Source organism: Helicoverpa armigera, chromosome 4, assembly GCF_030705265.1.
Source record: "Helicoverpa armigera isolate CAAS_96S chromosome 4, ASM3070526v1, whole genome shotgun sequence".
In the NCBI taxonomy this organism is placed as follows: domain Eukaryota; kingdom Metazoa; phylum Arthropoda; class Insecta; order Lepidoptera; family Noctuidae; genus Helicoverpa; species Helicoverpa armigera.
In genome coordinates this window covers 4,776,993-4,804,162 of record NC_087123.1, presented here as the reverse complement: position 1 = coordinate 4,804,162, position 27,170 = coordinate 4,776,993, and the positions used below count along the sequence as shown (strand labels likewise).

Sequence of the window (27,170 nt, the reverse complement as noted above, 5' to 3'; positions counted from 1 at the left end):
AAAATATTCCATCGCTTTTAGTTGCAATAAAGTGATTTCAGCAAGATATTTAATAAAACGGTCGACAAAGTTACAAAGGGGCGCCTAGCATCTAAAAGATTTATCTAAACTGATTATTTCAGAACCGCTGTGACAAAATGACTGGTAGAGGTCGAACAACAATAAAATTTAATCAAAATGTAATTTATGAAGATTAGTGTAACACGCGTACAAAAGGATCGTATATTGGAAAGAGAACAATGCTTCTGATGTCGACGTTTCGTTCCCAGGAAATAGTTTGGCGCCTAGAAAAGCTACGAGTCGGTTAAAAAATAGTTTGCTGCTTTAGAATGTATTCTATTTTTGTAGTTATTCTCTTATCTTATAAGATTGAACGCAGTCTTTTTTGTGACTTTGTCAGCAACTTTGCGATCCGCAGAGTGATCTTTGAGAAACATTAGGGCTCAAAAGTCTGAACAACAAAACAAAAATATGACTCTTAAAGGTAGGCCATTAGCATAATTCTATTGATACTGAAATAGCATAAACAGGAGTCAAACAAACTCAGCACAAAACCTCACCATCATTAATATTTCATTATATCATTACACGAGCCTTAAAAGCTGAGCTAGTCAAGTGCTTTCACATACATATTCCACAGTAATACCACGCACTCATGCAGTGACGTAGCACTATTATACAGAACACTACACTACAGCTCTTTGAAACCAATTTGTATAGAAGTACTTATCTAGATTCTTTAGTTCATTGTATCCGACGCTGAATAGGCAAAGTGCGGCCACAACCCGAATAATAAGAGGTAAATGGTACCAACGTACTGGAGGCACCGATTTTCAAAAATCAATCACTTAATATGTAGCTGGTACTGATTGTACGGAACAACAAAGACGTTTGATATGCATAAATAAAATTAGTGGATGAAAGTTAGGCCTTAAATAAGCTAATGATGTGGAATTCTACAAGACTATCTATCTATATGATACTCAGGGAATGCTTTATGGCTTGCGTGTTGAGTTGAAGATACTTTAATACATCATCATCAGCTTTTTACTGTCCCACGGCTGGGCACAGGCCTCCTCTCACACTGAGAAGGATTGAGCGCTAATCACCACGCTTGCTCAATGAGGGTTGGTGATTTCAGACTTTAAAGTCGCTAGATACATATCTTAGCAATATTTTGACCACCACAAAATAGATAGTTATATTTGGGACTTATTTCAGGATTGTTTTTATTGAAATTAAATTCTAAGATTAATTTTACCTGACTTTAAAGCTTTTCAATTGAATATCAGATAAGTTCAGAGCATTTTACTGCAGTTATTTACTTATTGATAGATTATTGGTTTCCAGACTGTCTAGACTTGTGTGCCTTCGAAGTTAGTGCCACATTGTAAAATCACGGATCGGTCATTCTATATTATCATTGTTCTTCAGATCAAGTCCTATAACTTTGCCTTTTTAAGGTCATTTTTATGATTAATAGAAAACTTTTATAATTTTATACCTTTAAGTAAAATTATTCGATGTTGCCTCCTTTAATCATTTGTTTATATTTTTCTATTGTATAGTTATAATAAATTACAAATTTATTGCTAAATTGTCGCTATAAGTACAGATATTGTTATAAGAATATATTTCGACCCTACTTGTTCATTACAATGCTTATGAGGATGAAGTTCCTATTCCTCTGCCATCTACACTTTTGCTTTCTTTCCATGCAAATGGACATAAAACATTTAAAAGTACCTAATTAAAACAAAGGTAGCGGACTCACATTGATCACATAAAATTTTTTGCTGTATTTATTTTAGCATAAACTGCCAACGCAGCGTTTATAGACCGGGGATTTCATATAATTATTTTAAAACTGTAATGAGCAATTATAGTGGCAAATCTAATCTGTGCAGTGATAAATTTTAATAATCACATTATGAACACGCCGCTTATTTATACATAGTTTAATCAATCTAGCAGTCTCTGAACCATATTAATTGTAAACACATATTTTAATGGGCACTACCTATGTTGCAACTATTTGTATCATTTGAAAATTGAGAACAACAAACATAGAGTATTTGCCCAATAAATAGGATATAATATAGCGCATTTGTGGTTATTCCTGGAATATTGGTGGAATTTCACAAATCTACTCAATTTAATCTATTTTAATACACGCATAGTGGTTAATTATATTAATGAAATCGCTAAAATTATCATCATGCACACATTTTGATCACAAAGTAATTGATTAATAGTTTTAGGTTATTAACGTTTCGAGATTTTAAAGTCAACTTAAATATTTATAACCATAATGCAAAGGTTAATAGGTAAATAAGTCATCGGGGCCTTGTAGTTAAGTCGGAAAGTCAGTCATACAAACGGATGCAGGTTTTGTTTGGCTCTTTACATAAGCTTTGATTTTTCTCTAAAATATTAGTCAATTAAACTTTTACTTATTTATTTACCTACTTGTGTTCCTATGTAACATATTAATGAATTGCTTCACAACGCAAACTTATCAGAAACCAAACCGTAGGCTCACCTCGATTTTTATAAAGCATGCTGTAAATTACCTTTCGACTTGCCACCTGAAGTATTAATAGTGTTTTATAAGAATAATAAAGGCCGTATAATAACGGTGGGGCCACCGTCATATTGCTTCAACAGCAATTCATCAAACGTGCAGGGCGCTATCGATCACGCCAACGCTGGTAATGCACCGACAAATTAATGATTCCTTCAAAACACTGCCATCGTATTATTACCCTAATGAAATTCCACTATCGAAGCACATTATCACGTGGGTAATGTAGCCACGCAACTGCCGCAAATTACTTTCAAGACGTTGACTTTAATATAAACCAAAAAATTACTCTTTAAACTTGCAATTAATGATTGTGAACAATAAAAGTTTGGATCCTAATTATGCCTGTCTGGGGTCTCGTTTTAATTAACTTAATTTTCTTTTGCAATGCAATGCATGACTGCCGTTCAGTTTTCAGTTTACTTAGAACTAAATTATTTTATTTTAATTAGATAGCTGTTATATTTTGTTCACAATAATGTAGCTCATTGTTTTAATTAAAAACAAGAGACAGGTGCTTTAATCTCTTTCGAAAATTATTATCTTTAAATATTTATTACCTTTCACGTTGTAAGTAATTAAATAAGATTTCTAATTAATGTCAAATTAAAACTACATAATTTTTCTTTAATAATATTTAATCTTGGCTGCGATAATGTAACTAAATAAAACGAAAAAAATATTCACTCACCTCAAACTCTAAATAATAGCCTAACTAACGATTTCTTTGTCCAACGCTCGAAATATAATTTGATTTATTTTTTCATTTCCGACAGTTCATTTATTTGATGGAAACAGAATTATGTTGTAGGGCAATTGAAGCAAGTTAATGGAAGGCCGCATATGCCTACCGCGGCGGACCGCCCCTCGATTCATTCCCGCGTATCTGATCCCAGCACGCGCTTTTTGAATCAACCGCTGCCTCGGTGCACTCGCCTAATATAAAATCACGAAAACTTTTTTCACGTCGTCATATTAAGTTTTTATGACAGAGGAATAATTTTGCGTTTTAAGCAAGGAGGAGGTTATGAGGTTTTATTTTATGACAGTTTCTGACAGAACAAATAAGTAAATGAAACCAAAAATAACTATCATAGCGAATCTGTGTCAAAATCTACAAACATACTTGAAACAGTTTTAATTTAATCCTGGTATCAATTATTCTATATTTGTATTTAAAAGTACTAATATTTATACATAATTGCATACCCTTAAAAATAAAAGGACCCTTAAAAGCATCCCAACGCTTAACCAACTTTTTAATTTTACTCCTAATTAAAATGTGAATTTCATAAAAAATTCGCGTATTTTGAATGCGGAATACGCACACAGTTCACTTTAAATATCACAGAAAGCCTACCTACTCTATTTAGAACGTATTGTACCAAAATTATTCAGTGGTCACCGGTTCCATTCATCCATTCAGTTCTATGATATTGCTGTCCGAATGCAAGACTGATACAATCAATATTTTGGTAAATTGAGCTACGAACAGGTTCTATTCTAAATCACTATCGCTATTCCTTTAGGAGTCCAATAGATACAGTTTATTCCCTTACCATTTGAAAGAGGCTTTTCGGAAGCTTCCATATCACGGTTCCATATAAACTAATCAATGGGTTTGATTCCCGAGTAGGACCAAAAGCTTTTTGGGTAATAGGTATTCACAAAATTCCAGGAGTCTATCAGTAGGTGGTGACCTACCACTGACTTCTTACTTGCTGATACATAGTGTGACTCTGTGGCCATTATCGGTAAACTGATCAGGTTTTCAAATATAGAACGACAAAGATCATCATTAATCAATACCTACCTATTCGATATTTTATCGTTGATTTTCCATTTATAAACGAACATAAAACTAATTATAAGCGCTTTTCCGCAAATGTGTTACTTTGACATAGGTATGCGTGTTTCATATTCGCCCGGCTCTGAGTTCGCTAGCTGCCCACTATTTCCATTAGCTGCGTTCGCGTTGAAGCGATTCTGATTGCCGAAATGATTAGTGAGGCTATACGCATAGATTGTTTGCAAATGAATGAATGGGAACCGAGCTAAATAGCTAACCTTTCATATTGACTGGTACTTTGATATATCTTTGTTTGTGCAATATTCACTTCTAAAGCCAGGTAAACTATAATTATTGAAATGAGAAAATGTCTACCTACCAGAAAGATAATTTGATTTTGCTCCAAATAAACAAAGTTGATGAGGCTGTTTCATTTTCGTGAGGACGTCATTACGGGTCTTCAACTGCAGGTTTCGCGGAATTCGTTAGCGTAACTAATAATTTAAAGTCACAGTTGGTACACTGTTAATTAAAAATATGGTTTAATATTTTTAATAGTGAAAATATTTGAGTAATTTACTATTTGAGCAAGCATAGTTATTTCCGCTCAATCTTTCTCTGTGAGAGAGGTAGCCTGTGTTCAGCAGTGGGACGATGAAAAGGATTATGATAAACTGTCATATTTGTAACTAATTTTAAGCAAACATCCGCTTTAGAATCACTCACTCGACGTTAACGGTTCTTTGAACATCAATCAAAGAGCAACTATCTAATAGTCGGATAGACACGGCACTTCACACAGAACACTAACAAGTCGGCACGAACGTCCCTTCACGTCAAAGTCAAGAGACGCCTGGAGGAGTCACGTAGCCCACCAGAACCGAGCCAACGATAAATGATTACGTTCCATGGGAAGTATTCCGTAAAACAAAGTGGCAAAGTTTTGGCAGGGCCATTTAGCAACAGTCCAATATTAGAAAACTTTAAAGATAAACGCTCGTACATAAATATGTTTACTTATACAGCTGGCCACCTGTTTTGTTTGAAATATAATGAGAATTTGGGCATTTCTCACGTAGAAATAACTGTATGAATACATAAAAAGTACGTACCTAATAATTTCATACACGTTTCAGTTTATTTATGAGACCTTCTAAATAACTATCGCAGACCAAAAATAAATACATAATATGAATGAAGTAAAAAGATATAAATAACGTTAATGCGTAGAAAAAATAGTAAATCTGAAGGTGGTGGAAATTACAGAAACTAATTCTGAATACTTGCAAACAATATCAAGAGTGGAAAAAGGTTTGGTACATACAAGTAAAGATGTATTTATGTACACGATATATTTATAGTTAAAAAAATATTTTGCACACATGACAGCTTAAGATAATGGATAAAATAAGGTATTTCTATTATGCAAAAAAATGCAAAACAAAACTTAGTTTAAACGCTCTATCTCTGGTTAAAAATATATTTAATCGTCTAACATAGCTAATTTAAAACTAGCTTCTAATCGTTAACCGTTCCTATATAAAGGGGGGACGTTTTTAAATAAAAAAGATAAGCCCAAATTTCGTAGCTATGTGGATGTCACTAACATTATTGGCCATTTTGGCAAATTCTTTATCAATAGTTAGTTCAGGTATGGAAATCGTTTTTTTTTTTGCTTTGTTATGAATAAATAGAAAAGTGTTGTTGGTCATGTAATAGAAATTAAGCTAAGAAAAATCTTAGTAATGAGTATTACTAGTATTTTAATTAAATTTTGTACATTTTAAAGAATAACTTTATAGAGTTTATATTGTATTTCAATTTGCCCTAGGTACGCATGCAGATTTGGAACAAGTTACTTTAAATCCTACCAACAATGTTTCTGATACGAGTGACACGACAGAGGAAAGCAATGAAGGTAAGGCAGGTTTAATCAATATTTTTCTTTAGGTACAATATTATTATGTACATAGTTTAAATTATGATTCATAATTACTGAAACTGCTCTATTATAAGTCCCATCCATTTTCCTCCGGGTTCTTTTCATAGAAAACTAAATATTAAAAAAAAAAACTAAAACGTTTTTTTTGTTTATGTTATTGCTATGTTACGATATAATCATTATGTTATATGTAATAGTTAATTGAATTTAGAAATTAATTTCTACTAGTCTAATTGCCTAAAAAAGCGAATAAGGTACGATCAACTAGATCAATGACTTCTTAACTGCTAATTAATTTAGTAGTTCAATAAAATTTACTATAGTACTATTTCTTATCAATAGAATTTACATACGGTTATTTTTTTTTCAGTATATTTTGTTTTTACTTTGATAAAATAAGCTAAAAATCATTAAAATATTTGAAAAATATGCAACCAATGACAATTTAGATTCACTTTTAGAGACGTTACTTAGCATAGGGTACTGTTACCACTTATAAATCTTCATAAAATCAAAAATGATTGATAAACACTAGCTTCTATGTAAAATAAAACATCAGTACATGAAGTGTTGGGTGCAATTACTGAAGTAGATTGTGCACTTAAACAAATTGCGCATTACGCATTAGTGAGCGATCGAATGGCTCATAAACAAACCACGCTCGCCATCCAAACCGCTTTTACATTTTACAGCTTATTACCCACTAGTGCGGAAAGGGTTGTATTGTTGCGTTTTAAATGTTTTATACTTCGTTATTTTTAATGATAATGTTAAAAGGCTTTAGTTAAATAGAATTTAAATTATCATAGCTAGTTGTTAATCTTCTACTGCACGCTGTAAAAAATAATTGAATCTGAGATCAATAAGTCTAAAAGTATGAATTCTTGAAAAATCTGAATTATTTTTATTAGGTCATCGACACCAGTCTAACCAAGAGGTATTGGGTTGCCCGGGTAACTGGGTTGAGGAGGTCAGTTAGGCAGTCGCTCCTTGTAAAGCACTGGTATAGCTGGGAAAAGGCTCGGGAGATGATTAGGTCCTCGATGACTTTAATAACTTCCCTGTCCCATGAGTCATATGTGATACACACCGATTGTTTAACTATTGTGTCTGCATCGTGGACAGTGAAGTGGTTAAGCATAAAATTTTCGATATTTACAAAAAAAAAAGTTTCTCAAACAATAAACAAAATGTTGTTTCTACCACCGCTCGAAAACATCATGAAACTTAATTTTAGAACTTACAATAATTTCTATGAACCACTGCATAGTTTGTAGGCTAATTATAAAGTTTTGAGCTCGAGTACAACTTATGAATATTACAGCGCATTAAGCGATTTACCTAGAATACTTTTTCTTGCTTCAAAGCGTAAATTAGAATGTTTTACTGAGTGTGGTAAAAGCCTAGCTTTGGAGTAGTTTTATCTGTAGGGATTTTATAGCCGATATAGCCATTCAATGTTTTGAATATTGTTGTTACAAGAGAGTCAGACAATGTGAATATGAGACACAATTCGAAAACAAAGCTGAAACACACTACTCTTCATATCTGGGACTGCAGTACTACCAACTGCATATCAAGCGTAGGTATCTTTAAAAATACATATAACGGAGTATAACGGAGAAAATACGCAGAGGAAAGTTCAGTCAAAACAAGTTTAGGTTTTTAAAAAAATTCGCTCAGAATCAGAAATATAAACAGACGCGATCTTTTTTTAAGTTAACTCCGTGCCTACATTTTTGTCTAAAAAAATCACAGACAGACTGTTTTGTTCCATTTGATTTGAAGATAAGTTTATTTATTTAAACATCTGTGACCCACTTTGACAACAAGGCTTTCAGGGGAGGCAATTTGACCGAGTAAATTATAGTCCCAGTGTTGATACAAAACGACGGTCAAGTAAGATATTTCTTTCTTAATTCTATTAAATTATTTACCTGAACCTCTATCTAGTTTGGTAGGTTCACAAACCGGTTTTTTATTAGCATGCGTAGTAAGGTCATAAAACTGTTTATTGATTGATTGTAACTCGCATTGTGATGCGTAGGTATATTTCACTAATTGCGTTCGATAGATTCTCTTTAAAAATGTTTGTTATTTAGGCCCAATAAACCAGACATCTTTAGTTTAAGGCAGAAAATTTACCCAAAAGATTTTAAAATATTCGATTTCTGCTGAAGTCGGTCTGCCTATAAAACAAAACAATTAATTATTGGCATTTTAATTACCAGACAGTTAACGGTTCTTCAGAGAAAATATAATCCGCTTTCCACTCGTTCTGAGGCATTTCATTAATATCTTCTTTGTTTCCATGCACTTTATAGCCTCTATAACAATAACAAGTACAACAATAGGTATTTGGTTTATGAGAATAATTTGTTACGCTCTCATTGTTTTGCTAATACTGTTGATATTTGCCCCCGCCTATTGTGAAAACAAAAAGCGTACTTAGTGTTTTTCTACTATAAAAAAATGTTGTTAAATTTCCAAAAGTATCAATACCACAAACATTTATTTCAACAGTGTTTTTGTCAAGCGCGGTGTTGAATAAAAAAGGCTTAATTTACAAACTCACTACCAGAACGGCAAGTTAGTCGCTATTCGTACTCCAACAAGTTTTACCGGGTAGAATGTAATTTTTCCCGGTTTGGTACTGTGCTCACTTTACACACACAACCGACAATTGGGATCTATATTGCTCAATAAAAAACTTTATTGTTCGACGCAGTTGGTATGTTGGGCAGCGCCGAATAGGTAAACGTATAAAGATTTCAATTCGTGAAAACCTTTAAAATGAAACATTTTGGATACGAATCCTTTTGCACTGTATCTGAGGTGAACTTTTTTGTAATCAATTAGAACTACTGCACAAAAAGTCACTCTTGAAAAAATAATTTAATAAAAAATACATTGAGCTTGTACTCAAGAGTAACTTCTAAAGGCACAAAGGAGATGATACCAGGAAAACGTTAATATTTACTCAAGATGAAAATTCCCTACACATTTTTCAGCTCGACAGATTAATATGATAAAATAACACATTTTAAAATCTATTTCACTTCAAGCATGTTCTAATTTCCATAGTAATCAAATGGTTAATAATTAAGCAGGCAAAAGGTTCGTGGAAATTAATACGTGAACGAACGCTTTTAGGAGCTTATGAAATTTTCAGTATTTCGTATTACCATACAAAAACGTGGATTTGATACCTATGTATATTTATCTCATAACAGATGCAACAACAGCACATCCCATGACGACTCACACACAAGAAACTACGGGATCAACTAACAGCTCTGAAAGTTCAGGTGAGTATAAATAAATTCCTAAGAATCCAAAGACTGACAATATTCCAACTAAATCTATATATATGTCGCAGGGATATGATAAAAACGGGGATTTGATCAATTCCCTAAGGGATTTGATCAAATCACGGAGGATGTTAAAAAACAACACGATTTTATCTTTTTCCTAAACAAATCTAGTGAATTGAACAAATCCCTAAATTGGTTGAGTGAAATGACAAAAAACATGTCATTGTTTATGTCGCGCTTGCAAACACTAGGCAAGCCGTAGGTGTCTGTCACGCACGAGGCAAAAGGAATAGATGTGCCTCTAAGAAAAATAATGTTTTATGTAATTCACGATGTCACAAATCAGCTACATGTTTTAATAAGTGATTATTACAAATAGGCATATCATACGCAACTAAAATATTTTTTAAAGAAATTTTTGTTCATTCTTTCAAAAAAGAAATATTGTTCTAAGTAATGGTGATTTTTTATGTCAATATTTCCTTGTATTGCACACCTGATTATCGTAATTATGTAGGTATATCTTACCAAATAAACCTTTACAATATCAAAGCAAAATTATTTTTGTCATTTCACTGAACCAGTTTAGGGATTTGTTCAATTCACTAGATTTGTTTAGGGAAAAGATAAAATCGTGTTGTTATTTTAACATCCTCCGTGATTTGATCAAATATCTTAGGGAATTGATCAAATCCCCGTTTTTATCATATCCCTGCGACATATATAAAAGAAAGTCGTGTTAGTTACTCCACTTATAACTCAAGAACCGATTTAGCAGAAAATTGGCAGAGAGGTAGTTTAGAGCCAGGAGAAGGACATAGGATAGTTTTTGTCACCATCCGGCTACGGGAAGCAGTTATCTCGGGACGCGGGTGAAACCGCGGGCGGAAAGCTAGTTATATCTAAAGACTAATGCTGTTCCCACATCTCTTCTTTATGATGTTGTTGCCATGAATCAATCTTGTGGCACACTGATTGCTATATAAGTACATGTACTAAGTGACAATATGTCTTAAAGCCGTTACCACACAGACACTCATTGTATGTACCTCTCTTCCCATATATCATCATTTTATTTATATTCCCTAAAACTACAATATCCTCCAGTTCTAAACAAAGTACCAAATACCTTTACATATGTAGGCTACCTCTACAAAATAAATAAAACTGCTTTCTTCCAGAATCCTGCCGAGGCGATTCCAATGCAATGTCAGGTTGCGATGAGGAATGTCGTGAACGTTGTCCGGGTTATGAACCTGTACAATGCAAATGTATTAAGAACAGTTGCAAGTGTAAACATGGCTTTGTGTACGATCCTGCAACGTATAAGTGTATATTGCCAAGCCAGTGCAGTAAGTTTTTATTCTTTTTGTTATATGACTTTAACTTTTGGAATGATACCTGAGCAAATTCAGAGGGAACGGTAAACTGTAGGTCGCACAGTTGGGAAAAAGGGTCGATAGATAGATGAATTGAGCAAATTCTAGAATGAGCTGCTTTGGTTTAGTGTTCAGAGTTTTTAATTTGCTGATTTGTAATCTCTTTTATACAAATTTTTCAGAAACGCCAACAACCACTTCAACAGAAAAATCCTTGATTACACAAACCACTACAGATCTAAATTCACATCAATCTACAACGCCTAAAACGACTACAAAACCAAATGAACAACCGTCTACAACGCTAACAACAAAAACAAATGAAGGTTCCGAAGCCACCACACATAATCCAAAAATAACAACTGAAAAACAATTTACCACTACAACAAAGTCTAGTAAAGATATCACTACACATCGACCAGAACTTACTTCAGAAAAATCTATATGTGAAACAAATTCTGAATCAAAAACTACAACAGAAGTATCTATAGGATTAACAACTGACAAAGAATCAAGTACTACTGAATCTTCTGAGGAGACAGATTCAACTACTGAGTCAGAAAATACTGATAATACGGATAGTCTTATACATATGACTGGAGATTCTGGATGGACAACTGAAACTAGTACTGTAGTAACCACTACAGTAGGTAGGTATACTAATAACTTGTTTTTATTACATACATTTTTCTCTGTATCAGCTATGATCCTTTTACGATAATACTTCATATCACTTGAAACCAAAAATTTGCTGTTATTGTTTCATGTCAAAAAATCCAATGTCCGAAAATGTAACAACTGGGTTGGAAACTACAAAACTTCCGTGGGATCAGCATGATAAAAGCAGATGCGATGGACACTTTTACCATACTGTTTTCTCCTCAAGACTTCTAGTGTTAAAAAGTTGTCATAATATTATTTCCTTATTTCTTAAAGTAAATAGCTACTCATTAAAATAACAACTGCACTCAATGGGGTTAACGATTAACTCCTTCACCTTCCATAATCCCTTAAACTGCAGTTCCAAAGTCTTGGTAGAATCGATGTCGTGCCAATCCGGCAGAGGTTGGAACATATCCAACTTTATGTAAGACAACCGCAATACATGCTTGAAAATATAAGCAACAAAACATTTTGATTTAATACTGTCTCCGTTCAGAACGGATTGCTTTTTAAGAACATTCTCCGATGTTCTAAGTGAACTGAAATGTAGGAGGAATTTTCTGATTGTCCGCTAGTTAATTGCAACTCGAAGTATTTCCCGTTGTCTAGCAGTAGTAACGAAACTTGCTCAGTGCCAACAGAATGCAAGCCCGGAAGATGCATGTGTGAACGTAATAAATGTAGGCACCGAGACAGACAAATGTGTTGCATTGTTGTACTAAATTTTGGATTAGAGCTATTTCTAACTTAGTACACGTTACGCCTCATAGATAAGAATATGTACATTGTATCCATTTAATATGCAAATTGTAATAATACTCCTACTTCATTTGAAAAGGTAGGCAAATATTTTGAAAGAACTGTTAATGCAAAACTTTTTATTCCAATTGTTTTGCAGGTCCGAGAGATTGCAAAGGAAGACGCGAGAGGTATTATCCGTGTGCTCTCTCGTGCCCTCAGAGGTCATGTGAGGAATTCTTGAACGGGAGTACATGTCCGATAGCCAGTAAAGTCTCGGGATGTAAGCCCGAATGTCGATGCCAAAACGGATTCTTCAGAGACAGTGAAGGCAATTGTGTGACTGGAGCGGAATGCAGTGAGCTCTGTTAATTTATTCAGACTTGGCTAGTAAATGTTTTGGTGGTAAACTAATACATTGGGTTTTATTTTAGGAAGAGCTGCGAGACAGACTACTAAATCGGTGATGTCTTCAACAACTGCAAATCCTAATCAAAGTAACTACATATAACTTTCCTCGTTCATGACCATAACATCATCATCATCATCATCATCATCAGCCTATCGCAGTCCACTGCTGGACATAGGCCTCTCCAAGTGCACGCCACTGAGATCGATTTTCGGCTGCTCGCATCCAGCTCCTGCCAGCCGTCATAAGATAACTTATACCTATGCTATTTACTTGATTGTGAACATGGCTTTAACTTTTTTGTTAATAAGCCAGATAAAATAATTTCCAGCCTGTTTGTTAATTTCTGCAGAAACATCAACAACTTCAATGGCGCCTACTACACAGGAGCCAAGCTGTGAAGATATAGGATATGAGTTATTCGCTAAAGGAAACCTTGAGTACACCGCTAAAATACTTAACGTAAGTCCTATAAAACAGATTAACAAAACTTAACTAATATGACATAATAATATCGCTTAAAAAATCTTTTTTTGTTAGGTCTGTTAAAACACTACAATCGGACTGATTATAGACAATGGTTAACCTTAATATAAATATTTACTCAATTAATATATTTATTTACTCAATTTCTAAACTAAAACCAGCATTTTTTCTTAAGGATTTAGTACAAACGAAGCCAGGAAACAACGTGTTGTGTGGCGGAGCGTCCATTTTGTACCTAATGGCTCAACTAGCGGTGCAAGCTAAGGACAACGCGAAGAAAGAGCTTTTGAAAGTCTTAAACTTAAAGGAAACAGATCAGGTTAGTTTCTTGCGGGTGTTGAGAGAAAAAATATAGTAGGGGTAGTGTAAAGAAGATTAAACTGTGTAGAATAATGGTTTTGAATTGATTCATTTATTTATATCTTTTTATATGTTATGGACTTCATGTCCCAATTTGTAGCGCATTCTGTCGTATCTTATTAATAAAAAAAAAAAAACAAATTTAATTCGCGTTCATACACATTGCAATGTGTATGAACGCGAATTAAAAATGTTTCATGTAAATAGTGAATTAAAATTAGGGATTTTAAATTTTCTTATATTTGTTTTTTCAGATGTGCAGATGTGGCGGTCGACCGCACTTAAATTATTTATTAATGGGATTATTCAAGAGTAACATCGTTATGGAACAGGTTTGTAGACTTATAACTATTTTTACGCTAAACGTAGGTATGTCTAAGCTGAGGAGCTAACGGGATTTTTGTTAAAATAAAGCTGACTTAATTGTTCCCTTTTAACTCTATCATAGTAAAGAAACAAGAAAGAAAAAAGAAAACATATTTAAAAGAGGTGTTTTGTTTGTACCCTAAAAAATTCAAAACTTATTTGAAATTATTTCACTGTTGGGAAGTAGTTTCCTCGAGAGACGGGGAAAATCGCAGAAAACAACTACTGTAAAATATTTATTTTCAGATTCGTTGTGTCCTACCAAAAATAGCGGCAAATCTACAAGCATCATCTCCAGACATAGAATATGACCTGCTTTGTAAAATATACGCTGATGACAGTTGTCCTCTCACCGAGTATTTCATACGGACTACTACACAAGTGTTTCTTAGAGGTCCAGAAAATGTTAACTTTAGAGCTAAGGACTCGGCTCGATATATTAGTGACGATGTAAGTTGATATTTTCCTGTTTGAAAATTAAAATAATTCAGAATTTATATTAGGTAATTTTTAAAGCTTTGTTTAGTACTGAATGGTACATTTTACTACCATTCGCGAGATCTAATATTCTGGGCTGCGGGATAGTTCGAAAGAGTTACCGCGGCCCTGGTACATAAAAGGCCTATGACGGAACACGACGGTTTTTAGTCAGTAAGAGTCTGACACTCCCTCACCGCTGCTAACCCACAGCGGGAGGGGTCATTTGATGATTTTTGACGTTGTTAAAAGATCAAAAAATTCTCCAGAAGTTTTTTGACAGTTAAGTAAAACTAACGAATTCAGGACCCAAATACTTTCTAATATGTAAATAAATGCTATTAATAATATGTAGTGCACATGCATTGCTCATTTAAATAAATTATAAACACAATTAATATTACTCTTATATTTGAAACAGGTGGCGCAATATACAAATGATGCATTTGTTAATTTCATAAAACCAAACACACTGTCGGCACTAAGCGGTTTGATATTAGTGGATGCTGAAGCTTTTACGGTAAGTACGAACCTGCATAATAAAATTCTGCCTAGCCTTTTCATAACTATGTAGGCATTGCTCTCCAGTCTAACAAAATGCAGCTGAGTATCAGTATTTTACAAGGAGCGATTGCCTATCTGACCACCTAACCCCAGTTACCCGGCAACCCAATATCCCTAAGTGAGACTGGATCAGACTTTTTGGCTTCTGGCTACCCGTAACGATCACCACAGATGTTCAAATGACAGCCGGGACCGACAGTTTATCGTACCTTTGAAACACGAAAAGTAAATACTACGTATATTTGGTATTAAAATTAAAACAAATGGGTATATAAAATTGCTGAACATTTTGTTTTCAGGGAAAATGGGAGAAACAATTTGAGCCTGCATTTACGACTATGTCAGATTTCAATAGAAATGGAAGGATTGACAAAATACCTATGATGAATCAGAGAGCTTCGTTTTTGTATGCAGAGAGTTCGGTGCTCAATGCTAAGGTAAGCCTAGACATCCTATTAATCAATTAATTGTAAAATAATGAAGATTTTCCTACTCACAACATTTTAACTTATACCCTTTAAAAAAAATAGAGTATAAGATATATCTACCAAGGGTTTTTTTTACTTTTGGCCCTTTTGAAAAACATAAGTAAACAGGTCAAACTCACGTTCTGATGTTCTCTTGAAATGCAGTTTCATACAATTTCTGTTGAGACCATTGCATTTTTGTTATTTAATAAGGTGCAATAATTATATCACTTCTATTTAAGTTTTTTTTATATCATTAAGCAACCTAGGCGTAAAAAAATGAAAGAAAGAAAGAAAACATTATTTGTCAGATGTAGTACAGTTATAGGTGTTTTATACATATTGAGTGGTGTACAAAATATTTGGCTTAATTAATATCTACTTATCTACATCAAATATGTATTTACGTTTAAAAACAGATTACATTATCATTCTTTTTTTTCAGATCCTCAGACTAAGATACACGCAAAAAGAGTATTCTCTAACAATATTCCTACCAAATAGAGTAGATGGGTTAAATGATATGCTGAAGAGAATGGAAAATCCTGAAACCGTGCTGTCAGTTATAGAAAGTTTACGAAGTGTAGATGTAGAAGTTTATATTCCAAAATTCACCATATCGGTCGCAAATAGATTGAAAAACCCTTCGATAAAGGTAAGCAAATGCATTTAGTTATCTATATCCATGCTAATATTATAAAGAGGATTTTTTTATTTCTTTGTACCCAAAAGGCTCCGAAACTACTGAACAGATTAGATTTTTTTTCACTGTTGGAAAGCTACGCTATCCCCAAGTAATATAGGCTAGGTATATCCTGCTACTGGAATAAGTATCCCAGGAAGCGGGGATGAAACCGCGGGGAAATACCTAGTTAAACATAATTAAGAAGTTTTCTAAATTACTACCTACTTAATAACTTACTACTTTAACTTAATATTAATTTTAAACCTGTACATTATATTTTCAAATAAACTATATTACAGATCTACATTTACATTACAAAAAAAAACCTAAAATTAATAAAGGGCGTTGAAAAATACTAACGGTTCACTAAAAGTACTTATTTACTTACTTAATAAGTAATTGGAGATCTGTGGAAGTAAAACAAAATTTTCAAAATATATTTTTTTTTCATTTCCAGGCGAATATAAAAGAAATATTCAACAAAAACAGTACGGGACTATCGGACATTGCATCATGTCACAATCCTTTTGTTAGCGATATACTTCAGAAGGTAACATTCCAAGTTGATGAGCTAGGATTGGGAGACAAAAAAGATATAGGTGAGCTGTAACTAATTATTATTTTAACCTTAAAGAATCATGAAAATCACACATTTTCCATTAATTACCTAGACTCTTAACTTGGACTTGTTGTAAAAAAGTGTTTTTTTTTTTTACGAAACTAGTAATCGTAGTACTTTCTAAGTATATCTTGGACACCAATGGCTGATAAAAAGGTGAAGGAAAACATCTTGAGGAAACCGGGACTATATAGTCTGAAATCACCAACCCGCATTGAGCAAGCGTGGTGATATTAATGCTCAATCCTTCTCCGTGTGAGAGGAGGCCTTTGTCCAGCAGTGGGACGGATAAAGGCTGTAACAGTAATAATTGACAATGTGTTAACAAAATTATTATGTTAGCTTACAAGGATGCATTTCAAGTAATTAAGTACAGATTGTAGGTAAAAGTTAAAGTCTAATGAACTAGCATGTGCATACATGTTATGAAATGCGTCATTATCTACGTTAAAATATTGTTTTAATAGAAAAACAAGTGTGTTCACTGGTTTTATTCATAAAATTGAATGGAAATTCTTGAACAATGCAAAAACCCTTAGATTAGTCAATTCTTTTAACTACAGGGAGAAAAAAATACGAATCACTTCAGGATTTTAGTTCAGATTTTCACTTTCAACTCAGGTTCCTCATCCAAATCCCATATCAATGTATCTATCAATGTTTGTGTTCGGGATTCTTGTGTGTGTTTCAATGAATTTGCTTTATTATTTTTCCAGTAACTAGTGCGTTTATTTTTTATACATGTAGGTACAGGTTTTACAAAATTGTAGGGGAGAAAAAATGTGAGTGACATTTAAGACGTCACTGTCAAAGGTCGGTAAATGCAGGCTTTCTGATTGGCGACACCGCTCGATAAAACAGAGCGGCGCCAGCCACGGTCGAAAACATCGTGAGTGCTATCGCCGCTGCACTAGATGGCGCTGATTGTAGACATACTCCCGGCCTTGGAAGCACCAGCTTCCAACGAAGTTACTGTGGTTGTAGTAGTGGACAGAGTTTTGGGTACGTCCTCTTGATAATTCCGGTCGCCGTCTTGATGACTGCTACACGAGAGAGGCCATCTCGACCTGGGAACGTCTCTTGCACTCGTCCAAGTTGCCATTTCAGGGGTGGAAGGTGATCTTCTTTTATTAGGACCAGTGTGTTCGGAAGTAATGTGTCTTGGTTAGATTGCCACTTGGTCCTCTTCTGAAGCTCAGAAATATATTCCGTAGCCCACCGACGCCAGAAGTTTTGTCGCATCTGTTCTATGCGATCATATCGTGGAAGGCGATGTGTGGCTGTCATCGTCAGGTCTTTCTTGTCAGCAGGCGCAGTAAGTGGCCGGCCAATCAAAAAATGAGCTGGACTTAACGGGAGCAAATCTGTCGGATCTGTGGACATAGGAGATATAGGACGGGAGTTCAGGACAGCCTCAATTTGTGCTAGTACTGTGCTCAACTCCTCGTACGTTAGATGTGCATTGCCTACAATACGACGCAAGTGATATTTGCAAGACTTGACTCCTGCCTCCCACAAACCACCAAAATGAGGCGAGTATGGCGGAATAAAAGAAAATTCTATTGAGTTATCGGATGTATAATTCAAAATGTCTGACTCATTGGTATCTAAAAATTTTGAGAATTCCTTTAAAGCTCCGACAAATGTTTTACCATTATCAGAAAAAATCTGCATAGGTTTGCCACGTCTGGAAATAAAGCGTTTCAAAGCCAATAAATATGCCTCACTAGTCAGACTCGTGACTAACTCCAAATGTATAGCGCGAGTGGCAAAGCATACAAACAGACAGATATAACACTTTGTCAATTTTGCCCCTCTACCTGCGCGATTCAGCATGAGCAATGGCCCGGCATAATCGACACCACAACGTAAGAATGGATATCCTGGCACAAGCCGTTCATTAGGTAAGTTACCCATTTGTATTTTCATTGGCGTAGCTCGCATTCGTGTGCACCTTACACACTTGTGTACAACTTGTTTTGCTAAATTGCGTCCCTTTAAAGGCCACCATGTTTCTCTAACAGTTGCTAAAAGCAACTGCGGCCCAGCGTGTAATAATACCTTGTGCTGATGTTCAAAAATAAGTCTAGTAAATAGGTGTCTGCTACACAACAACAATGGATGTTTTTTGTCATAGGAAAACGAGTCAGAGTTCACAAGTCTTCCTCCTACTCTAATTAAATTATGTTCGTCCATAAATATATTTAAACCAGAAATACTACGTGAACATTTAAACTGACGTTTATTTTTTAAACTATCATAAATTTCTGGAAAAGATTGTTGTTGTGCGATTTGAGTTAAAACTCTCGTTGCATTATTCAATTCGTTTACAGATAAACAACCTGTGAAACGCTGTGCACCTGCCTTTAGTTTACGAATATTATGTGTGAAACGAAGAATGTATGCTACCACACGGCGCAAGCGATTAAAACTTGAGAATCTGTGAAACAAAAAATCATCTGAATTTATCTGAACTAGTGCAGTAGATTTAACTGGTTTTAATTCTGGCAATTCATCACAATTAATGTCATAACAGCGCATGTTTTGATCCCATTCCGAATTGTCAACTTGTAAAAATGCGGGTCCGTGCCACCACATGTCGCACGACTTAAGTAAATCTAGGTGCATTCCGCGTGATAACATGTCAGCCGGGTTTTGTTTACCTGCGACGTGAAACCATTGTTTGTCACCAGTGAGCTCATTTATTTCTACAATGCGATTTTGTACAAATGGTTTCAATAAATTAGGCGACATTTTAAGCCATCCTAATACTACCGTGGAGTCTGACCAAAATAGACATTATCAAAGTTTAATCTTAATGATTTCTCGATTTTTTTAAACAATCTTGCACCCACTAATGCACCACATAATTCTAAGCGCGGTATGCTAACCGGTTTCACCGGGGCGACTCGACTCTTCGCGCATAACAAATGTACTGTTATTATATTATTATCTGTAACACTGCGTATATATGCACAAGCTCCGTACGCACACTGTGAAGCATCACAAAAAATATGTAATTCTATTACAGTTGTATTTTGTCCTATTACATGACGTGGAATGTGAATATACTGTAAATTATGAAATTTATTAATGAAGTTTTGCCAATCTGATAAAATAGACTTAGGCACCGGTTCATCCCAGTCTAATTTAGCTAACCACAGTTTTTGTAGTATGATTTTAGCAGTAATAACCGTTGGTGCAAGTAAACCTAATGGATCATATGTTTGTGCGATAGTTGAAAGAATGATTCGTTTAGTAACATGAGATTCATCTTGATTATATTTAGTGTCAAAGTATAATTCGTCAGAAGAATAAAACCATCCCATTCCCAATGTTTTAGTGTGACAGTTTTCACCGAATGATAAATCCTTAAAAGCGGATACGTTTGATTGTGTAACTGGTGAATTAAATACCCACTTTCTCAGATGAAAACATCCAGATTCTAGTACTTTAGAAACACTGTTGCAAATCTCTAATAATGTTTCTTGATCATCGTGGCCAGTGACGAGATCATCTACAAAAATGTCGTCATTAATGACTTGTGCGATGACGTCATCATTGCATTCCAACGCGAGTTGCTTCAAACACCTCATACTAAGATAAGGTGCGGACGCAGTTCCATATGTTACTGTGTTAAGTTGGTACACACCGAGAGGATCGGATGGATTCTCTCTCCAAAATTAATTGTAAATTTCTTTGGTCTTCTTGTATTTTTACCTGCCGAAACATCTTCTCAATATCAGAAGATGCTACGTATCTGAATTGTCTGAATCGAAGCAAAATAGAAAACAAGTCATTGTGTAACGCAGGTCCTGTGTGTTGGATGTCATTTAATGATTTACCTGACGTTGACTTTGCACTTCCGTCAAACACCACTCTTAACTTCGTAGTAGAACTGTGTTCTCGGTAAACACCGTGATGTGGTAAAAAATAACAAATTTTATTATAATCAGAAATGCGACTCATGTGTCCCAAGCTTAAATACTCATTTATAAAATCAATATACATTTTTCTATAGGCCGGTGCGCTTCTTAGTAATTTGCGTTCGAGTGCAAGAAACCGGTTCTCGGCCATAGTAAATGTATCGCCGAGTACATCAGCTGACTCGCTTAGCGGTATGCGCACAGAAAAACGACCCTTATCTACGCGTAAAGTAGTGTCTTTAAATAATTTTTCGCATGCGATTTCTTCCTTAGTGAATTTATTACTACTAATAGGAATCTCTTCAAGTTCCCAAAACGTTTGAGATCAGAATCTAATGTACTATGTGTGAAATTGCACTGAGTCTGTTTAATGCGTGAAACTCTTTTGTGTACAATACCAGATATGATCCATCCAAATTTTGTGTTTTGTAAGTATGGACCATTAGGCAATCTTACTAAACCCTCACTGAGCAGATCCCAGAACCTGTCCGCCCCGATCAACAAATGTATTTCACCGGAAGAACAGAATTCAGGATCGGCCAGTTGAATGTTGTCAGGTATTTCTATGTCACCTTTTGTACTCAGTGTCGGTAAGTGTGATGAAATACAAGACAAAACTAAACAGTTAAAGCGTGTGTTAAATGAATTTACTTTGGATCGCAATTGAATGCTACAAGAATTTGTGGATTGAGTGACAGTATTACCTACCCTCTCACTTGAACAGTGGACTGTATCAATGGAATATTAAGTTTTTTACACAATGTTTCTGCAATGAAACAATGCTGACTTCCGTTATCCAGAAGAGCACGTGCTGTGTGATATACGTTATGCTCGTCCGCCACTTCCACTAAAGCAGTTGACAATAATACCGGGTTTTGATAATAGTGTGTATTGATATTATTATCTTCTGTGTAAAGCGTGTGTGTTTTATGAGAAGTGGTGTGAGCTAACTGCGTGTGTGCGTCACTTGTACTAGGTTCAGGGTGAGACTTTTGTGTGATATGCGCCACTGCTGATGATGTACAAGTGTTTACTGAAGGGTCGTGAATTAATGTGTTATGCTTCTTATTACAATGCTTGCACGGTCCGAACCAACATTCGTTAACTGCGTGACCTATGCGTAAACAATTAACACATAAACCTTTTTCTTCAATGATACGTAGTTTATCCCGAAGCGATAAATTAAGGAACTCTTCACATGAATAAATGGGATGATTGGAACCACACATATTACATTTGTAACGTTTTGAATTGTTTGACCTTTTGCTATCCTTTTGTGTTGCAACATAACTGTGTGATTTTACTGATAACGACTTCTTTGTGTGAGTATTATTATTATTGTCTATCGTGGCTGGCTTATTCTGCGAAGGCTTCACAGTTTCTAGAAAATCAGCTCGATCTTTCAGAAATGTTAATAAATCTGACAGCAACATTTTTTTATCGACAGAACTGTTCGTGGAATTACTTTTATGAAGTTCCCACTCACGCTCAGTTGACGAATCTAGTTTTGAAACTATTATGTGAATAATTAATGTATCCCATGTATCAGTGGGTTCTCCTAAAGTTTTAAGTGCACGAATATTACGTAACATTGTGTCAATTAATTTACGGATTTGAGCAGCTGATTCTTTAGACATTGACTGCGCTGAAAATATTGCCTTCACATGATTATGAACTAATAGACGGTTATTATTGTATCTGTTTTCTAAAGACCCCAAGCTACTAAATAATTATCAGCTGAAAACTCCAGCGACTTAATGACTTGTAGGGCGTTGCCCGTAAGGACGGAACGTAAGTAATGAAATTTCTGCACATTTTCTAAATTATTACTGTTGTGAATAATAGACATATAAGTATCTCGAAATTCGAGCCATTGGTCATACGAACCATCGAAGGTTGGTAAAGAAATAGTTGGTAGTTTTACACCGTTAATGCGACTTTGACTTTGTGCTTGACTCTGAACGGATTGACTACTGGAATCTTTAAGAACACATTTACATTTAGCCACAATAGCATAATATTGGTCTTGAAACGCTTCTCTCTCCTGTAATTCTTTATCTAATTGACACTCTGACACAGCCACATCTATCTCGTCTTGAATTTCAGAAAATGTATCAAACAAGATTTTATCTCTTTGATAACGCTCCTCCAATTCTAACTTCTGAGTTGCTGTTAAGTTTGACTCGTCCAAAGATTGCACATATTTGAGAAACAATGTGAACTTTCTTTTAACTACACCTCGTTTTTTCACTAAATCACGAATAAGATCTTCACTACTTTCTATATCTAGGGACTGCCCCTTTTCAGTCATATTGGTGATTTACAGGAGAAAGGAATCAAGTACTTACAGTTTTAACTGCAATGTCGTGCTCGTGGCAATGTGGCCGCTGCACATGTGGCTGCGAAGACTGGAATTTGCACAATAATGACGATGTTAGCACAAATTGAGTAGCGGTTTGGGAAAGGAAAGGATTGATTGACCTGACCGTGACTGCCAATGCTGATTCTGCTGAAGATCCGGGTCTGAAGGTCCAATTTTGTTCGGGATTCTTGTGTGTGTTTCAATGAATTTGCTTTATTATTTTTCCAGTAACTAGTGCGTTTATTTTTTATACATGTAGGTACAGGTTTTACAAAATTGTAGGGGAGAAAAAATGTGAGTGACATTTAAGACGTCACTGTCAAAGGTCGGTAAATGCAGGCTTTCTGATTGGCGACACCGCTCGATAAAACAGAGCGGCGCCAGCCACGGTCGAAAACATCGTGAGTGCTATCGCCGCTGCACTAGATGGCGCTGATTGTAGACAGTTTGTATCAATCAGTTCACTACATAACTTGTTTTTTTACTCATTTTTTTTATTCCAATACCATTTATTGGCATAGTAAACAATATTTACTACTGCATATTGTATGTTTGTATGTTTTGAGTGTGAATATCAACTTTTATATAACTACCAGTATTTTCTCGTTTCAGATTTCCCCGACTCTGAAGAGATTCCCGACTCCCCATCAAGGCCGCGCGTCCCTCAGCTATTCAAAGCTGATCATGCATTCGCTTATTACCTGTTCTATAACAAAGTAGCGTTGATTGCTGGTGTGTTCAACCGCTAGTACTGATGTATGCTCAAACACATATATATTTGTATTTATTGTGGGTGAATTTATGTACAAAATAAATAAAGAAAAAAAATGTTTTTTTGTTTGTACCTTAAAGGCTCCGAAACTACCGAACCGATTTGAAAAATTATTTGACTGTTGGAAAGCTACACTCTTACCGAGTAACATAGGCTAGATTATATTGCGGTATGAGCAGTATTTCTCACGAAAATGGCAAGTTATTAAAATGAGGATCTATAACTTTTATTTGTATTTTTTTTTTTAGGAAATTTTACTAGGTGGATTTCCCAGATTCAGAAGAGTTTCTCCATCAAACTCCTCAGCCCTCAGCTATTCAAAGCTGATCATGCATTCGCTTATTACCTGTTCTATAACAAAGTAGCTTTGATTGCCGGCGTGTTCAACCGCTAGTACTGATGTAGGCTCAAAGATAAATGCATATAATTATATTAAATGTCGGCGTATTTATCTATACTAATATAAGAAAGAGAAAAAATGTTTGTTTGTTTCTTCCCTAAAGGCTCCAAAACTACTGAACCGATTTGAAAAATTATTTCACTGGTTGAAAGCTACACTCTTCCGAGTAACATAGGCTATGTCATATCTCGGTAAGGGTAGTATTTTTCACGGGACGCGTCCAAAGGTTTAATTATTAAATAAAATGAAAAATTTTATTTAATAATTAAACCTTTTGTATCGCGTTCATTCGTTGACATCGGACGCGTTTGCACTGTTCGCAGAAATTATTTTAATTTCGTGCCGAGCGCGGCGTCAGCCGCCGCTTATTTTGATACCATGCGTTCGGAAGAACTCGTGGCGAACGAGGTCCTGGCGTTTCTGCAGTATCAGCTGGACGTCATGGATGAGGTCAGTGTGACCCAAATATGCACCTCGAACTTCACCGAGGAGGAGATACGCAGCGCAAAGAAGCTGTTGTACGAGTCGCTGCAAATGGCAGACCGAATGCCGACCCGCAGGCGAGATGAAAAGGGAGAGAGGAGTCTTCAAGACACCATAAGGCTGTTGAAGGAGACCGACCCGGACGACGTGCCAACGTTCGTAGCAAAGGACTTGCGGAAGCTGCCCCCGGTCACTTTCGATCACGTCGACGTCACCAGGCTGTTAAAGGACATCACAAGTATGAGGTCCAGCCTGGTCGAGCTGCAATTGAAGCTGGAGGCATCGCAATCCACCATCTGTGATCTGCGTAGTGAGGTAGCAGAATTGCGAAACTCTGTATGTAGGTCACACGCGCATGCCAACAGCGACAACACACGCCACGGACAGGTCAACGCATCGCCACAGCGCGCCGAGTCAGCAAAATTGCACTCGTCGCCTGCCGTCGCCACTACTAGCGATGCTTCACCGTGCCCCGCCCTCCCCGCGTCCCCTGCCCTTGGGACGCCGATGAATGTAAGCTCTTCTAGGCTTGGACGTGTTTACTCGGATGCCGTAAAGCGGAGATCCCGTCCAACGGCCACCTAAAGCTACTGTGGCAATATAAAAAAAGCCCGAATCTGTACCATGTAAAGGGACAACTGATGCAGATGGTTTCGTCAAGGTGGAGAGAAGGAAGAAGAAGCCATCCAGCCGTAATCAATGCGGAACTGCGTTGACTGGTCCGAACATGCTGCTGCGCCCCGCAATACCTACGACGCAGCTGTATGTGTCGCACCTTCATCACTCCACGAAGGTCGAGGAGATCGTGGAGTATATACGAGTCAAGACGAACTGGACCTTAAGAGTCGAGAGGTTGGAGCCGAGACACAACACAAATTTCAAATCGTTTGTGGTACGTGTGCCGACTCAGCATCTCGACATGTTCCAAGAAGCGTTTTGGCCGAAAGGTGTCGTTTTCCGGCGATTCCGCGGGAGGCTACGCGACACCACGCAGTGCAACACGACACCGCCTATTCGTGTCAGCAAATAGATATTGTTTTGACGATTTATTTTTGTATGTATTAGTTTATAATTATTTTAATGTTAATTGTTATTTGTGTATTGTATTTTCTATGGGCCCTAGTTGCCTGAATCAAATAAATAAATAAATAAAATAAATAAATAAATAAAATAAATAAAATATCTGGATTTTCAACTGTTATTTGTTTTATTTTATAAATGTAACTAGGTGGATTTCCCCATCAAGACCTCAAGCACAAAATACATAGGTACAGAAGTCAATCTCATGTATGTACTTCACTTTTCATGCCTAAACTCGGCGGTCGCGCTAGGGTTGTCAACTGTTTTATGCGCATAAAACTAACGTGGTAGTTGTACTCGTATCTAATTATTTGATGTATTGTTGAGAATAAAACAGGAAAAATGAAATATAAACCAATAATAATAAAATATTTAATGTGGCATACAAGAGGTTAATAAACAACGGAAATTCGTTTGAACGAGATACCGTTTTTCAGAAACCGCAATTTATAATTTTGTTATTCATACATATATACTTACCCTACTCTTTACTTGTGAAAAAAATATTTTTGTATGTAATGGGTTGGTACAGTCCCTGATCTAAGCTTGCTTCTACCTACAGAAAACTTGATGAGCGAGTTTTATTTCGTCTACCTTACAACATAGTCTCGCCATGATCACAAAAATTATCAACTCCTACTAGCAATAATCTTTGAGGGTAGGTAGGCAGGTTCGCCTGGGTCGACACTAGCAAAACTTATTACGGCATTGGGCCAGAGGCCGCCGCCGCGCCGGGGCGCTTACCTACCCACCTAACTGTACCTACCTACTGCGTTTATTTATAAACGAACCATCGAAATATGAGAAAATAGGTAGGTACATACTATAGGTAATACGGCAGGCTAAAAAAACGACAATTCACTGTTTATTGTTGTATAAAACAACCGTCAACTTGTTCAATTATAATACGAATTTTGTTGCTCCATTATTACTTTTTCTTATATTACAGTCAAATTACAGTTAGGTAGGTATCACAACGCGTGCACATTTATCTACCTTTGTGTGACGCGCTTATCTCAAGAAAGCGGCAGCCGCGCTCGCACTGTTTTGAGTTGTTTTGAGACAGCGCGTCTGTGAACACGCACACATAGACACCTTTGTCTGCGTGACTCGAACGCGCTTTGTATGTAGATTGACTTCTGTACCTATGTATTTTGTGCCTCAAGTCCCTCAGCTATTCAAAGCTGATCATACATTCGCTTATTACCTGTTCTATAACAAAGTAGCGTTGATTGCTGGCGTGTTCGCTCGCTAGTACTGATGTAGGCTCATTAGCGTTATTCTCAAGTGCGTAAGAGATTGTGC

At 35.8% G+C, this 27,170-nt stretch overlaps 1 protein-coding gene across 1 annotated transcript; it reads left to right on the top strand.

The window, feature by feature from the left end:
- The first annotated feature begins 5,909 nt into the window (after window positions 1-5,909).
- LOC110384104 (uncharacterized) lies at window positions 5,910-23,934 on the top strand. Its single transcript, XM_064034148.1, has 16 exons — window positions 5,910-6,024; window positions 6,205-6,291; window positions 9,549-9,623; window positions 10,811-10,981; window positions 11,191-11,658; window positions 12,570-12,767; window positions 12,844-12,906; window positions 13,171-13,280; window positions 13,480-13,623; window positions 13,919-13,996; window positions 14,277-14,480; window positions 14,929-15,027; window positions 15,371-15,508; window positions 15,984-16,193; window positions 16,681-16,822; window positions 23,743-23,934. Exons 1-16 carry the CDS (start codon window positions 5,964-5,966, stop codon window positions 23,877-23,879), a joined length of 2,385 nt encoding a protein of 794 aa, XP_063890218.1. The 5' UTR covers window positions 5,910-5,963; the 3' UTR covers window positions 23,880-23,934.
- Window positions 23,935-27,170: the final 3,236 nt, after the last annotated feature.

Bases quoted from the DNA above. Each gene is read 5' to 3' on its own strand.
- LOC110384104 (XM_064034148.1), top strand. From the start codon at position 5,964: ATGTGGATGTCACTAACATTATTGGCCATTTTGGCAAATTCTTTATCA. The intron at 6,025-6,204 runs GTATGGAAATCG...AATTTGCCCTAG, and splicing joins TTTATCAATAGTTAGTTCAG to GTACGCATGCAGATTTGGAA. The intron at 12,907-13,170 runs GTAACTACATAT...TAATTTCTGCAG, and splicing joins AACTGCAAATCCTAATCAAA to AAACATCAACAACTTCAATG.